Genomic DNA, 14360 nt, shown 5'->3' with positions numbered 1-14360 from the left:
TTATTAAATAAAAGAATGTTAATCGACAATAGGGGTGAATATGTTCATTCACCCTAGGGGTGAACCTAAGAATTATTCATTTTTTATCAAAATAGGTCAACCCGGTTTTATAATTCAGCAAGCAGTACCAAACGACACACCTGAATAGGGTCAATAGAAAGAGCTGTCCTTGAGGACTTATAAAAATCCTATTCTAGAAATAGAACTCTATAAATTCATAATGCACCCACCTTTTAGGAAGTCCACGCACCATTATTCTAACAAAGATTAGAGCTTAGAAGCTAAATAAATAAAAGTTTTCAACCAAACCCTAGTATTTGCGACCAAAACAAAATTTGAATATTACTAGTAGATGAGGATGAACTAACATCCTTTTTTTTTTTTTTTAAATAAGAGGATCAAAGGATTTCACTCATATCCCTATGGTGACTCGAACCCAAAATCTCGATGTTAGGTAGTGGATGCTCTAATCCTTCATGCCTCCACTAACATTTGGAAGCACTTCCATGTGCCAAAAAATAGGCACATGATCTGCTTCCTCAGTTGCTTCAATAGTTTTATGCCCTTGTCCGGCATCACGTGATTTCCACTTCTTTTGGCTTCATCACCTATAGCTCCTTAGTGAGAACTCGCGCGGGCACACTTAGGTTTGTTCTTACTGCCTTTCAGATGACCTAGTTTCTTCTTTCTCGGTGAGACCACCAGCTTTCCATGCTTGTGTTGGAGCACTAGTTGGATCCTTTCATCCACTTGAAGCATAGGTTCAGACATAGTCAAGTACCTATGGTGGAGGACATGACTCGTGCATAGTCATTCAGAAGCCACACCGCCGTAAGATCGACCCTTGCTTCGGCCATTGTAACTGTGAGTTGTGAAAATTTTATCGAAGAGTTGTCTTTTAGCAAACCCTAGCAGAGCGACGGCTAGGTCTGTTGTGATCTTTTTTGTTACTCATTTAATCAACTTAATAAATAAAATATAAAATTACAATTTTGCAACCTTAAATAGTTATGTCGATTTTCCTACTATTTAGAACAAAATTATGGGACCCAAACTTATTATAACAATTTTTTATTATTATTATACTAGAGGGGAATTGAATAGGCTTAATTCAAATAAACAACAAACTAAATATAAACTCTTAACCTTCTCATACCTAAAAGCCAATTTCTTGCAAAATGAATACCATACAACTTCCTAAGGATGGTCAATCACAATGTATACTAGAATCCCTTTTCATGGCCAAAGAGATAAGATCTTAAAGATGAACTAATATTTTGAATCATATACTTCTTGAGAAAAGCCAATTAAATTTCTCATATATAGATTCAAAACTGAACACGAGACAATGACAAATCATCAACCTCACCAATACTGGGATATTATATAGCATAATTTTAATAACTTTTCTTTCACTTTTAATAAAAGAATCATTTAACCACCGGAGACACTCTAATATAATATTAGAGCATTTAGAAAATTTAAAAGTCAAAGCAGGACTATACCATGATTCTAATTAGCATTTGATCCTGGGTGCATGCATATATTTTGAAATATACATGATCTCATTCGAACTGTTTATTTTCCAAAAACAATGAAAATTATTTATTTGGTTTAGAGAAGTGGTATGACTAGCTCATAAGATACGTTGCTTTTGATTTGCAGGACATTTTAATGTTTGGGGTCTAAGCTCGAAGTTCACCCGTTGTGTAAGTCTTCTTTAAACATGAATGAAAATTTGCATATCCAACATCTTAGCGTAACTCACTTTCAAATAAAACAGAAAGGAACACAATTTTTCAACTTCATTGACAAATACACAGCATTCTTTTTTAGAATGAGTTATGTTTTTCAAGTTCTTAATGTTTTGTTGAGTTTGGTTTTAGAGACTGTCTATTATATAGTGGTGTTCACTCCGTAAGTTACTGACCAAATAAAATATACTCAATCACCCTTAGATGTAAGTCCAAATGTGAAAAATAAAACAACTCGACTTAATAATAATTTTCTCCACCATTTGATTTACATCATATGATAATTAAGCATAATTTTCTTGATTAGTAACTGACAGGGTATACCTAATGTTTTTTATAAATTACATAATTTTTTTTAGAATAATTATAAATTAGATTTCAATAAAATAAAAAAACCCTTACAAACGACCCTAAAAATCTTAGGTACCTTGTAACAAAAAAAAAAAATAAAAATCTTAGGTACCTAGGCCTTCTAATCTCACAGCCAGTTGACAGTCTCAAATCTCCCCAATTCTCCACAACCGCCTATTCCCTCCCATAAACGGGCCCCACAGTCCGTCGTGGCCCATACAAACCCGTCCGTGACGAATAGCTCAAATCAACACGCAGTGAAACCAGACTCTCCTCCTGACTTTGCTGTTACTAATTTGGATACTCAACCAGTCCACCAAGAAAAGAAAAAACGAAAAAAAAAAAAAAAGGGGGGGGGAGGGCGTGTGTCTATAAAAGCCAAAACGATAGAGAGAGAAAAACTAACGTCGTTTCAGAGCGATAGAGAGAGAAAGTCTGAGGGTTTTTGTGATCGGAAAAAAAATCTTGAACGCAGCGAGAGCCGCAAACGTTAATTTTCCGGCGAATATTTTCAACTTCTTCCGGCGATGGGCAGCGAGAGCAAGAATGGAGTAGGGACGCAGGTCTTGCCGGGGACGAAGAAGATGGTGCAGAGTCTCAAGGAGGTCGTCAACTGCCCGGAGGCTGAGATCTACGCCGTGCTTAAAGAATGTAACATGGACCCCAACGAAGCCGTACAGCGACTCCTCTCTTTAGGTTATTACTGCGCCACCACCTTTTGTGTTCTTCGGTTTTGATTTTGTGTTTGTGATTAGAAAAAGAAATTAGGATGCTTTGGTTTCGGAATGGAGTGAAAAGTTTTAGTCTTTATTTTTTTGTTTTTTTTTGGTTTTTTTTTTGGTGGTGAAGTGTTTGGTTGATGTGAAATTTGGGAGGAGATAAGGAAGAGCGGTGCTTTGGGCTTGTGGTGTAGCAGGTTTTGACTGGGGAGGACTTTTTTTTTTTTTTCGTGAATAAGATAAAAATCTGTTCTGGCTTTAACATATTGCTGTGAATTTTTTTTTTAAAAAATTTTGATTTCGTTCTTGCCGGGAAAATGATAGTATCAGGACTGAATGGTTGGAATAGTATCAGGACTAAATGGTTGGACTCGATTGACTGTGTTGATTTGACCTAATTTTTGTTTTTGTTTTGTTTCTCCATGTATTCTGCTTGCTAAGGAATTAAGTGGTAGAAATTTAAAGGAAAAGTATGAAAATGTTGGACTCGAGGGTTGCTTTATATTACAAATAGCAGAAAAACTTTAGTTTTCGACGTGGGTATATGACAAAAAGCCAGCTTTAGTGATAGTAATTAATTGCTATTTCAGCAACAATTGAAGTAAAAGGCCTTTCAGGTTGTGCGTCAATTTACTACGGGGACTTAGCGATTTGAACCATCAATATTATGCCCATTTCAGTTTAATATGAAAGCTTATGTCTGCTGTTTCTTATAGTATGTTGAGTTCAATTTTTATCTAATGAATGGAATTTTCTTCTACTTTTGGATTTAATTCCTCTTCAAAGTCATCATTGAATTAGTATTTTGCAATTGTGTAGATACTTTTCATGAAGTGAAGAGCAAACGTGAAAGAAGGAAAGAGGTACCCTTGTGAAAATTCCCTAATTTCAAGTTTCTGCCTTGTGTAAAATAAGTTCAATATTGACTTTTTGTCTTGTAGTGTGCAGCTTATAGGGTTTTGGTTTTTCAACTACCTGTCTTTTGCATGGGGATAAATGTGGTTTATAACAGTAAAGATTTTTAGGAATGTTCTAATTACTTAGGTATCATAGAAAATAAGTTCTGCATTTCCCAAAAGAAAAAAAAAAAAAAAACTATTCTCTGCCTTGCAGCTTGTTTTCCTTTGTAAAGATTGACTTTATATACTTAAGTATGCCTGTTATGTATTTTGATTTAGATTAGATTAAGTATAGTGCAACTGACATGATTATAACGGCTGTGTCTTTTTTATTCTATGATATGTGCTTTTCTTTATTTATATTGTATTAATAGTTCAGGCTGTTTTTGAAAATTTTCAGACAAAGGAGACACAAGAGTCCAGGCCGCGAGTTCACAATGGTGGTTTAAATCGTGGAGTTAGAGTTACTAGTGAACATATTGCTGGATCAACTCAAACGAGTTACAATGGTATATTGAACTTGTCTAGTACTTGTATGGGTGGCATAGTTATGCATTTCAGTATTGCATGTCTTAATTTCAAGTTTTGTATTCCTCCTTTTAGAGCTTGGTAAAGCTGCATTCAAGGGACAAAATGGGTTTGCTGCTCCTTCACCTCATTCTTCCATTATAGGAAGAACTACAAACCAGCAACCTTCGTCTCACAGGCAAGTTCTACTATGAGATTGTAGTCTGTGATTCTCCTGTTTTCTTTTACAAAACTAATTGTGGGAGGAATGAAGTATGAGATCATAAGTTAGTCTAGAATTCAGTTTTTGTTGTTGGGTTTCCCTTGGGGTACATTAATGTATAAATACATCTATATCGGTTATAGACTAGCTCTCTATAGTGGTAGATTAGCTTCTGACAGTGGTAGACAAATCCAAACCATCAGCGAGCCAGTGTACAACTACATGGAGTTGGTCTACCCTTGTAGGAAGCTAGTCTACCACTATAAGGGGGTTTGTATCGATACATTAGCACATTGTCGACTTTCTATTCTTTGTTTGCATTGTATAGGAAGCAATACCTTTTATCTGGCTGATTTATGATAGCTTGATGATGGTTTTAAACTATAAATTTTTTGAACTTTCATGTACAAGGGACATGTATTAGTGAGTAAAGATGGAGAACTGGGAAAAGGATAGTGGATGAGAATCCCATCCCAGTTTTCTTTACTGAAAGTTGTTTAATTGAGTGGTGTAAATGAGGCAGGATTGCATGCTACATGATCTTTAATTTGTTATTGATGCCATTGTTAAACCAGAATAGCAAACAGTCAATCTGTAAGATTAGTCGCATACTCTGCTGTTTATTTGATACTCATGTCAAATTATCTGTTAATATCTGCTGCAGTGATTCTTTTAGTACTTCAATAGGGTCAGGTGATGCCATCTCTGCATCCGTGCAACCTTCTCCTGGAAATCAATCTGCTTGGTCAACCACGAGCTCAGGACATTTTTCAATGGCTGACATTGTTAAAATGGGTAGGAACCCCAGCAAGGGCTCACATATATCATCTGAGACATCATCTTTGCATCAGGATGCATTTGAAACAAATTCGTTTAATTACAATGTGGGATCTTCCCAAAATTCTGGCGATACTGCTGGACAGAATGCTTTCCATGATGAATGGCCCGTGATTGAGCAGCCAATGGCTGCTAGTGTTTCATCACCTTTGAATGCAAATGTGGAAGCGCATACTAACAGGTCTAACTCATATAATAATGAATCCAACATGCCAAGAGATTACCAGTCAGATAAGGTTCAAGTTTCAGAGGTGGATTTTAGTAGTGAAAATCATAGTTCTGACCACAATGCGTCTGGTAGACCGAAAATTGTTGATGCTTCTGGTGGACGATCTGATCGTGTTGACAATTTGTCTTCTAATTCAAGTTCTTATGGCTCTCATAGACGCACCAATGAGAATGAGGAAGGTAATAATTTTGGTTTCACCTATGAAGTTGGCACAACTGTTTCTCCATCTGTTTTATTATAGTATAAACAGATCATTGCTGATGACTTGATACTAGAATACGGATCAAACAATTTCTGTTTATCATTTACTTCTTCTCATATAGTTTTGTATTTTTATGACAACATTTATTAAAAGTATGATACTTATTGTGATAGGTTTATGAGTGATGTGAATATGGATAGTTAATACAAATATTAGAATGCATGATTTATGTTGTGCTTGTTTGATTCAAGTTAGATATGTTATCCATGGCCGAGTGAAACATATGTCTGTACCTACTGTTGTCTCATTTGTCTTTTGTTGCGCCTATAGTTTCACATTTTTTGGCTTATTTTAATGAGATATTTGGGCTTTCTTGTCCTGAAAATTTGGTAACTTATGTAGCAAGCTCATTAGGCATTATTATTTTTGTGCTGATATACTCAGTTTGTTGCCTTTTGTGAACTTTTAGGATTATCCTGTCATGCTAAACATTTATCATTGAGAGAACTTTTTGCAACCTTTTCTTAATAGTGTTCATTGTTTTTTGTGTAATTCAGGAAAAGCATATTCAAATCATTTTATGTCTAATGATGTTGTGGCTGTATCATCAGCTACTATGAACATGCAGCAACTGAGTTTAGGAAAGAAGGAGCCTGAGGATCAGTGTACAGTAGTCCTTCCAAATAATTTGCAAGAATTGGCTGCTGATTGTTCACATTTGAGTTTTGGCACCTACAAATCAGGCCATAATTCTGCTTCAAAGTCTCAATCCTTCCAAAATGACTTGGGAGGAGCCTATGCAGGAATGGATGCTTCATTTTCTGGGCACTTGGATACCAGGCATGAGTCCCTCTCTCAGTTCCTATCATATTTCAGCTGTAATGTTTCCTAATGCTTTGATTTTTCCCTCCATTCAGAAATTCAGGGTACCATAGAAGCTTATACGACAATGGGAAAGCAACCATAGAAGCTAAATATTATGATTTTCCGGTACATTCACAGCCGGAGCTAGTAAAACACGATATCCTTGAAGCTCTAGGGCATAAAGACATCACATCTCTACCTGATTTTAGTTCTGACAACATTCTAAGAGCAAGTTCTGGATTGTCTTTTGCAAGGGAAGAACCAAAATTCAGAAATATTCCACCTCTTCAAAGTGATATGGTAATCATAATAGCCATTTCTGCATGTAATATAGAGTTAGTTTTCTTAACCTACTGCATTCTGTTATTATGGAAGTTTTCACTTCTGCATTGTCTGATTATGGATGTCGTGTCTGCTGCTGAATTATTGAAAAATTCTTATTTGATGTGAACATTGGAATTACATTTCTAGCCCTAGGTTAACTTATTATAGTAGTAGAATAAGTGTTGGACAAAGAGCTGTTTTCATGCAATGGACCCATGATTTGTATCTTATGTAAAGTCATTTGCTGTTCAAGACATTGGCTTAATGGATTGACTATACTTGTGGCTCCGAGAAGCTTTATATTGGCCTCAGTTTTCAATTCTGATCTGCTGGAAGTTGTAGCCTATGATATTTGGCCTCTACCTATTTACCTATTAAAAGAGATTTCTCCATAGCACCTTACAAGTCGGTGTTTTTTCCATGCAAAAGAAATGCCATTTTACTCTTAGAAGTCAAAGACGATTTTGTGGAGGTGACCTTCCTCCTCGTCCTGAACAAGACAGTTTCAAAGAAATTAAACATCTAGGCTTAATTTTCTTTTGCATTTATTTATCATGACCATTTCTATATTAAGCAGATTCAATTATTTAGCAAGTTGTTGGTTTGGTGCGCATTGGGGTTTTCTTGTGTAATTTCATGTGCAACTGTCTGCACACACTATGAAATCCATATTGAAAATATTGCTTCTGCAGTCTGCTGGTGTAATCTTTTGTTCTCATGTTTCACCTTGTTAATAGAGCACCTACTATACTCAGAATAATGTCTCCATTATACGTATTTCATATTCATCGGTGTCCATATTGCATATGTCAAATAGTTCATCTTTATGCATGGATGAAATTTTTTGTATTTGCAATGTTGCTGATCTTCTTCTGCAAATTCCTCTACTCTATTTAGAACTTTAAAACTGCAATGGCATATTTAAATATCTTTCATGATTTCTTTCTCATACAAAAAAATGCTGCAGGCATATCCAGATTCTATGCGAAGTGATCTTTTGGAGTCAACTTTTCAGTCTTTAAGAGGTTCTGATCCTCCATTCTCACAGTTGTTGGGGACACCATCAATGTCTTCAAGATACAGCAGTGCAGTTTCATCTGTAAACAGTCCAACCATTTCCATGTCTGAGGTAAGTAATGGGTGACCCTTCTTTGCATCACACCATGTGATTTGTATGCTCCAGTGAAATAAACCCCGGTTTATTGACCCTTCCACTTGCAATGTTTTTCAAAGACTAAATTAAATGTGACCATGCTGATAACCGGGCAATTAAATTATACAGGCTCTGAGACCTGGTGCCTTGCCTTTACCTGAGGCATCCTCCGTACTTCCTCAGCACCTTACAGCTCGGTCATACTCCCAACCTACTTACGAACAAATAGCAAATATTATTGGCTACCCCTCTCCACCCCAGAGCTTTTCGCGTACACCATCAGCATTGCAGCAGGCATATGTAGGTGGTACTGGGCTCCATCAATCTGTGGCAGGCATGGAGTACAGCTTCCCTCAGCACAGAAATAGTGCCTCAATAAGCAGAGTGCCGCCATCTGCTGCTGCTGGTGGCCATGGGAGTTTTGGGACCTCTACCAATGTTCATGGTAATTTTTTGCATAACTCATCTGTCGCGCCCATCAGCACTAGGGACTATGATGATGTTTTTCGTTCTCAGTACAAGGATGGAAACCATTTATCCCCTCTTCACCAGGTACACTTCTTTTACCTAGCTTTTACTACGTAAAATAAATCAATAGTGACTCATATTACATCTTTGATCTCGCATGTACTGTTTATAAAATTGGTGTTCAAGGATTACAAATGTCACCATTATGAACCAATAGATAATAGATACTAATGGGATTTGTGTGATTATTGGGGCATCTTATACGTATTTCAAATTTCCTTTCTTGAAGCATTGGAAATTATATTTCTGCACATATTTTGCATTTGCCACGTATTGCTCTCTGTGGTTCATGAATCATGTTTGATTGGTTTTACGTTGATAATCTTAATATCTCTTTTTTAAACTACTCTTTGCTGTGGCCACCAGAGTTCGAGAACATTGTCTTCTGTTCAAGACAGTGCATATAACAACCTACTTGGGCAGAATCAACAGTATGCAGGATATCAACAAGAACAGGCTGGACAGGTTCCTTCACAGTTGCAGCATTATGGATCCATGGGATACCCTGATTTCTATAATTCTCAAATGGGCATAACACAAGAACGTCAACGTCAAAGCCTCAATGAATCATCCTTTGGTGGTATTCCAGACTTGTCGCCTCAGCAGTTGCACCAAATTTGGCAGCGGACTTACTAATTTTTTTGGGTCCCCTTTTTCCTTTCCCATCGGAGTTGTAGTGAGTTTGGAGTTGGCAAAGTAGGGGTGTTACTATAGTTCAGAATCACGGTGGTTCTGGCTGGTTGTCCAATTGTACATACTCTGAACAGAGAAGTTATTGTTTTGTGCCTTCTGCCCCAATGTTGTATCCTACGAAACTTTGTTGGGGCATAATTTTTGAATTCAATGGGACAGCTTGCCAATTTTAATTATTCTAGTGAAAAAGCCATCTGATATCTTCAAGACATTGTGTTACACACTAAAAACCCTTAAACATGATGCCTCAGCTAAAATTAAATGAGGGTAAGTGTTGGTAGTGTAGGCTTAAATTAACCGACTTGTAAGGTTTGTGAATGATTTAAGTACATTACATGTTATATCTGACTATCTGTTGGGGAAGGCAATTGACATGAAGGAGAGGTCAGTTGGGAGTTAGGCAGTGATTGTGACAATGGAGTTTGATAAAACTAGTGATAATTATGAGGTTGGTATCACTTAAACATCTCCTAATCCTGGTTCATTCTTTCTGGTTTGCTCATAAAACTATTGGCACAAATGGTACTATACTACTATATATACCACATTCTGAATGCAGCTCATGGTGATTCTCTGATCATTGCATACTGTGTGTATGAGAAAATGGCAGGAGGTGCGGATCTAACAGGACCTAATGTTGTGTCTAAAACTTCAGTCGACCGAAGCCAAGATGCGGATAAAGGTAATAATCACCACAGGGCTGGCATTGATGCATTGCTTATGGCACCAAAAATACCAAAGCCAGTGCAACCGGTTTCTTCAGCATCCGAGGGGGAGACAATCCGGCGACCTCGTGGCAGGCCTGCGGGTTCTAAAAACAAGCCAAAGCCACCTATCATTGTCACCCGCGATAGTGCTAATGCGCTTCGTGCGCATGCTATGGAAGTGAGTTCAGGCTGTGATGTGAGTGAAAGTTTAACCAACTTTGCAAGGAGGAAACAAAGAGGTATTTGCATACTGAGTGGAAGTGGTTGTGTAACCAATGTCACACTGCGGCAACCAGCTTCCTCCGGAGCCATTGTGACCCTCCACGGCCGTTTTGAGATTCTCTCATTGCTCGGATCAATCTTGCCTCCTCCAGCCCCTCCTGGGATTACAGGTCTAACTATCTACTTAGCTGGGGCTCAGGGGCAGGTTGTAGGTGGGGGTGTGGTAGGTGCACTCATTGCTTCGGGGCCTGTTGTGATCATGGCTGCATCATTCATGAATGCAACGTTTGATCGTCTTCCACTGGATGAAGATGAAGTAGCTGCAGCTTTGCAAAACCAACAATACCAAAATGGTCGACACCACCACCTGGATATGTCAGATTTATATGGACTTCCACCAAATCTGCTCACTAATGGTAATGTGCCCCCTGAGGTTTACTCCTGGGCATCTGGCCGAACTATGTCAAAGACTTAAAACATGATTGCAGCAACATGTCACCATTAGTATCTGGCATTACTATTCTTCATATGTATCGTTACTTGTAATTTTAACAAGAGTTTGTATCTTCATCACATACCCCCTTTAAATGCTGGTTTTTCCTGTTAATGTTACCTTAATTAAGTATATGCATCATGTAAGGAGGACAAGAGTGGCTTCTAATAATTTCCATAATTTAATAGGCAGCAAGTTCATCATAGCCTATTGCATTTCTTTGTAACATAAATCCCAATCCATTCAATAGTGAATAAATCTCTGGGGCTTTCTGATGCAGCCTTCCACCAGCTATAAACTCATGAACCTCTCCATCCACTTCGATCAAACTACATCCCGGTTCTTTCTCAATCTTCTGCTCTCTCATTGAAAGCCTTTCCTGCATTGCTTCCTCAAATTGACTAGAGGCAGCATAAACATTTGACATTAACACATAACCACAACTGTCACTTGGATCCAACTCAGTAACATGCTTTGCTGCCCGCTTAGCCATCTCAATGTCTCTGTGCTTCCTACAAGATGACAGCAAAGAACCCCAAATAATTGCGTCGGCTTCTATTGGCATACCATCTATGAGCTTCTCAGCTTCTTCAAGAAGTCCAGCTCTGCCTAACACATCAACCATGCAACTATAGTGCTTAATGGATGGTGCAATCTTATTTGTTTCTCTCATTACTGAAAAATACTTCCTTGCTTTCTCCACCATCCCCGAGTGACTACATGCAGTTAGAACACCAAGAAAACTGACATCATCGGGTACAAAACTCGAAGATTCAAGCCTTGAGAATAGCTCGATTGCTTCTTCTTCACAACCATTAGTTGCTAACCCCATAATAATGGAGTTCCAACAAGATAACCCTGTTCTAGGAGCTGCCTCAAACACCTGAACAGCTTTTTCAATGCTTCCACACTTGCAATACATATTGATGATTGCTGTTACAACAATGGGATTGAGTTGAATGTGATTTTTCCTTATATATTCATGAATCCACTCCCCTTGTCTAATTGCTCCTAACTGAGCTGAAGCATTCAACAGGCTCACCATTGTAAATTCACTAGGCTTTATCTTCTTCTTCTGCATTTCACCAAAAAGATCCAAAGCTTCTGTGTACATTCCATTCCTAACATATCCACCAATCATCGAATTCCACGAAATCGAATTCCTTCGAAGCATTTTATCAAACAGCCTTCTAGATTCACTGACTTCACCACATTTGGAAAGGCCCATTACCATAGAATTCCATGCAACAATGTCAAATTCCAACTCTTCTTCAAACACTCTTTTTGCTTCACTCAAAAAGCCACAGTTTGAGTACATACGTATGATGGTGTTCCTTATAAACTGGTCCCTTTCAAGACCCAACTTCACAACTCTCCCATGAAGCTGAGCTCCATCACGGGCAAGACCCACTTGAGCGTAAGCCTTGAAAACTGAAGGGTAAGTCAACCTTTGTGGCTGGATAGCTGAAGTGACCAACATGTCAATGAAAAGAGAGATGGCAGCTTCAGGGTTTGAGCTGTTAGAGAAACCTCTAATGATGGTGTTCCAGATGAAGAGGTTTGGGTTCTGGATATGTCTGAAAACCATGTAGGCATAGTTGATGTTTCCGGCTGGGGAGGCACAAAAGGCCAAGACACGGCTGGCGGCAACTGTGTCATTGGCTAGGCCAGTTTTGATGAGGTGGGCATGGATTTTCTGGAGGTCTTTCATGTTGGTGCATTGGTTTTCTAGCATGGAGAGGTGTGGTTTGTCTGAGATGAATTTGGATATTGAGGTTGAAGAAGTGAAAGAGCAACAACATGGTGTCATTTCTTGTGGCTCTTGTTTTCTGTTATCTGAGTTCTATCCAACCTCTTCCATATGAAATTTGCAGAAGTGTTATCTGGGTTAAACTACAGTACTGCCCCATGTGTTTCTATTTTTACTTGACTCCCATAAAAACCAAAGGGAGACAAGGTTGACGACAATTCCGAAAGTTATTGATTTTTGCCCGACGACATATTCGTTAATAAAATTCCATAAGAGGCTTTTGGAACATATTTTTAGCCATAACTATTTACAACATATTTTTATTTTTTGGTTCATAAGGCATGACATCATTTTAGAGGCTTTCTGTTATAATTTTTTTCCTTCTAAAAAATAAAAATATGTTGTAAATAGTTATGGCTAATATCATGTAAATAGATGGAGAGTCATATATGCCTTTCTCATAGGATTGTGAATAGGAGTAATTGACGTTGCTATTAAACGTTGCCTAATTGTATACATCATGTACTCTTATATAAACCCCCTCATGGTGAGATGAATAGAAACACTCTATCTCCATGCGCCCAAACTCTTTTTTTTTTTTTTTCTGAAACACTTTTGCTTTCATTTTACAACACGTTATCAGCACGATACTCTAACCCAAGCTCTAGTCAGGAAAACCCCCCTGCAGTCCCTACTGCCCCGTGCAGATTAGCCTGTTTTCATGCCCCGAAACCTCTTGATCGGGACCTCAGATCAAAATATTTCCTTCATCAAATTTGTTCGTCTTTGCCTATTCTATCCGCCCTCCAAATTTCAGCCCTATTGGAGTCGTTTTGAGACCTGTACACTATTCGAAGTGGGAGTTGTCCAGAAGAGGCGAATAACTCTTGGATTGGCTGAGAAGACAACCTTCTCAGTTCTGCACACATAAGCTGAAGATTTATCCGTTCTTCATCAAGTAATGTTTTCCAAAATCTAATTTGATATTCTTGCTTGTTGAGCCTATTGATTGAATATGAAAAATCACCATAATGCATGAACCCTAGCAAATCCTACATGATTTATTTACTTGGTATACGTATTTGTATATGTGTTTTGGATTGTTTGATTGGAAAAGAAAAAAATTAGGATACTTTGGAGCTATTTCTAGCACTTGGTCCATTAGCACCAATTCACAACTAGAGAGTATCAATCAATCATGCAAAAATAAAATCTGCTATTTCTAGGATTCGAACCCAGCCACAGTGTGTACCAGCCTAACATGTTGTCCACTGTGCCATTATGGCCAATTGGTAATTATCACCACCATGTAATATTAATACTGCCAGAAGCAGATTCAACTCTATTTAATTGATGATTGATCAATTGATTCAATTCATGTTTTGGTTTTGGTTGACATTTACCCAAAACAATTGCCATAATAATTTCACAATGTATCTTTTATTACTGCATCTGAATATTGTGTATTGCGTGAATTATGGGCTTAATTTTTTGTTACACAAATTTGAATCTACCATTATAATTCTTTATGCTAGAAGCATTATGGGCTAAATTATTATGCGATTATTACATAAACATTATGCCAGAAGCATTTGCCCAATTTATTTATATGAAATGCCAGAAGCATTAATGAGATTTGAACCCATTTCCTTAGGTACATAACCGCTGCATAAATTTATTTACGTTATGATTTAATAACATATATTGAATTGGATTAAATATTTGTTACTCCTCAAACTTTTCCCTGAAAAACAGTTTAGTCCCTCGCCTTTCAAATTAAACTGGATAGTCCTTATTCTTTCTAATTCTCACACAACAGGTCCAAAAGAGGTCTAAAATGACTATTCTACCCCCAAGATCTTTTTTTTATTTTTTTCTCTCTCTTTTTCTAATTTCTCTCTCTTT

The 14360-nt window shown here is 37.6% G+C and overlaps 3 protein-coding genes across 5 annotated transcripts; 2 read left to right on the top strand and 1 right to left on the bottom strand.

Moving 5' to 3' along the window:
- Positions 1 to 2450: 2450 nt before the first annotated feature.
- Positions 2451 to 9459, top strand: LOC112186157. Of its 2 annotated transcripts, none has more exons than XM_024324511.2 (10): positions 2451 to 2801; positions 3644 to 3687; positions 4124 to 4232; positions 4327 to 4429; positions 5118 to 5698; positions 6333 to 6561; positions 6639 to 6885; positions 7877 to 8038; positions 8192 to 8614; positions 8957 to 9459. In XM_024324511.2, exons 1-10 carry the CDS (start codon positions 2633 to 2635, stop codon positions 9224 to 9226), a joined length of 2337 nt encoding a protein of 778 aa, XP_024180279.1. In that variant the 5' UTR covers positions 2451 to 2632; the 3' UTR covers positions 9227 to 9459. The 2 variants fall into 2 exon arrangements, with proteins under 2 accessions (XP_024180279.1, XP_024180278.1); XM_024324510.2 differs by having other exon boundaries at positions 6279 to 6561.
- Positions 9460 to 9640: 181 nt separating this feature from the next.
- On the top strand, positions 9641 to 11294 carry LOC112186159 (AT-hook motif nuclear-localized protein 16). 2 transcript variants are annotated; one of them, XM_024324515.2, is made up of 2 exons: positions 9641 to 9731; positions 9843 to 11294. In XM_024324515.2, the coding sequence occupies exon 2, from the start codon at positions 9887 to 9889 to the stop codon at positions 10685 to 10687; it is 801 nt and encodes a 266-aa protein (XP_024180283.1). In that variant the 5' UTR covers positions 9641 to 9731; positions 9843 to 9886; the 3' UTR covers positions 10688 to 11294. The 2 variants fall into 2 exon arrangements, with proteins under 2 accessions (XP_024180283.1, XP_024180282.1); XM_024324514.2 differs by having other exon boundaries at positions 9641 to 11294.
- Positions 10887 to 12624, bottom strand: LOC112186158 (pentatricopeptide repeat-containing protein At2g42920, chloroplastic). The gene has a single exon (XM_024324512.2). The coding sequence runs from the start codon at positions 12513 to 12515 to the stop codon at positions 10887 to 10889; it is 1629 nt and encodes a 542-aa protein (XP_024180280.1). The 5' UTR covers positions 12516 to 12624.
- Between the last annotated feature and the right edge of the window lie 1736 nt (positions 12625 to 14360).

The sequence above is a fragment of the Rosa chinensis genome, chromosome 2 (assembly GCF_002994745.2).
Source record: "Rosa chinensis cultivar Old Blush chromosome 2, RchiOBHm-V2, whole genome shotgun sequence".
Taxonomy (NCBI): Eukaryota; Viridiplantae; Streptophyta; class Magnoliopsida; order Rosales; family Rosaceae; genus Rosa; species Rosa chinensis.
The sequence above is the reverse complement of the archived record's forward strand: the minus strand, read 5'-3'. Positions and strand labels throughout refer to the sequence as shown.

What these genes read in the sequence shown, in the direction of transcription:
- LOC112186159 (XM_024324514.2), top strand. Translation starts at nt 9,803, where the DNA reads ATGGTACTATACTACTATATATACCACATTCTGAATGCAGCTCATGGT.
- LOC112186158 (XM_024324512.2), bottom strand. Translation starts at nt 12,515, where the DNA reads ATGACACCATGTTGTTGCTCTTTCACTTCTTCAACCTCAATATCCAAA.
- LOC112186157 (XM_024324510.2), top strand. Translation starts at nt 2,633, where the DNA reads ATGGGCAGCGAGAGCAAGAATGGAGTAGGGACGCAGGTCTTGCCGGGG. An exon ending in CAGCAACCTTCGTCTCACAG is followed by an intron (nt 4,430 to 5,117) that starts GCAAGTTCTACT and finishes TATCTGCTGCAG; the next exon opens with TGATTCTTTTAGTACTTCAA. An exon ending in CAACCATTTCCATGTCTGAG is followed by an intron (nt 8,039 to 8,191) that starts GTAAGTAATGGG and finishes TAAATTATACAG; the next exon opens with GCTCTGAGACCTGGTGCCTT.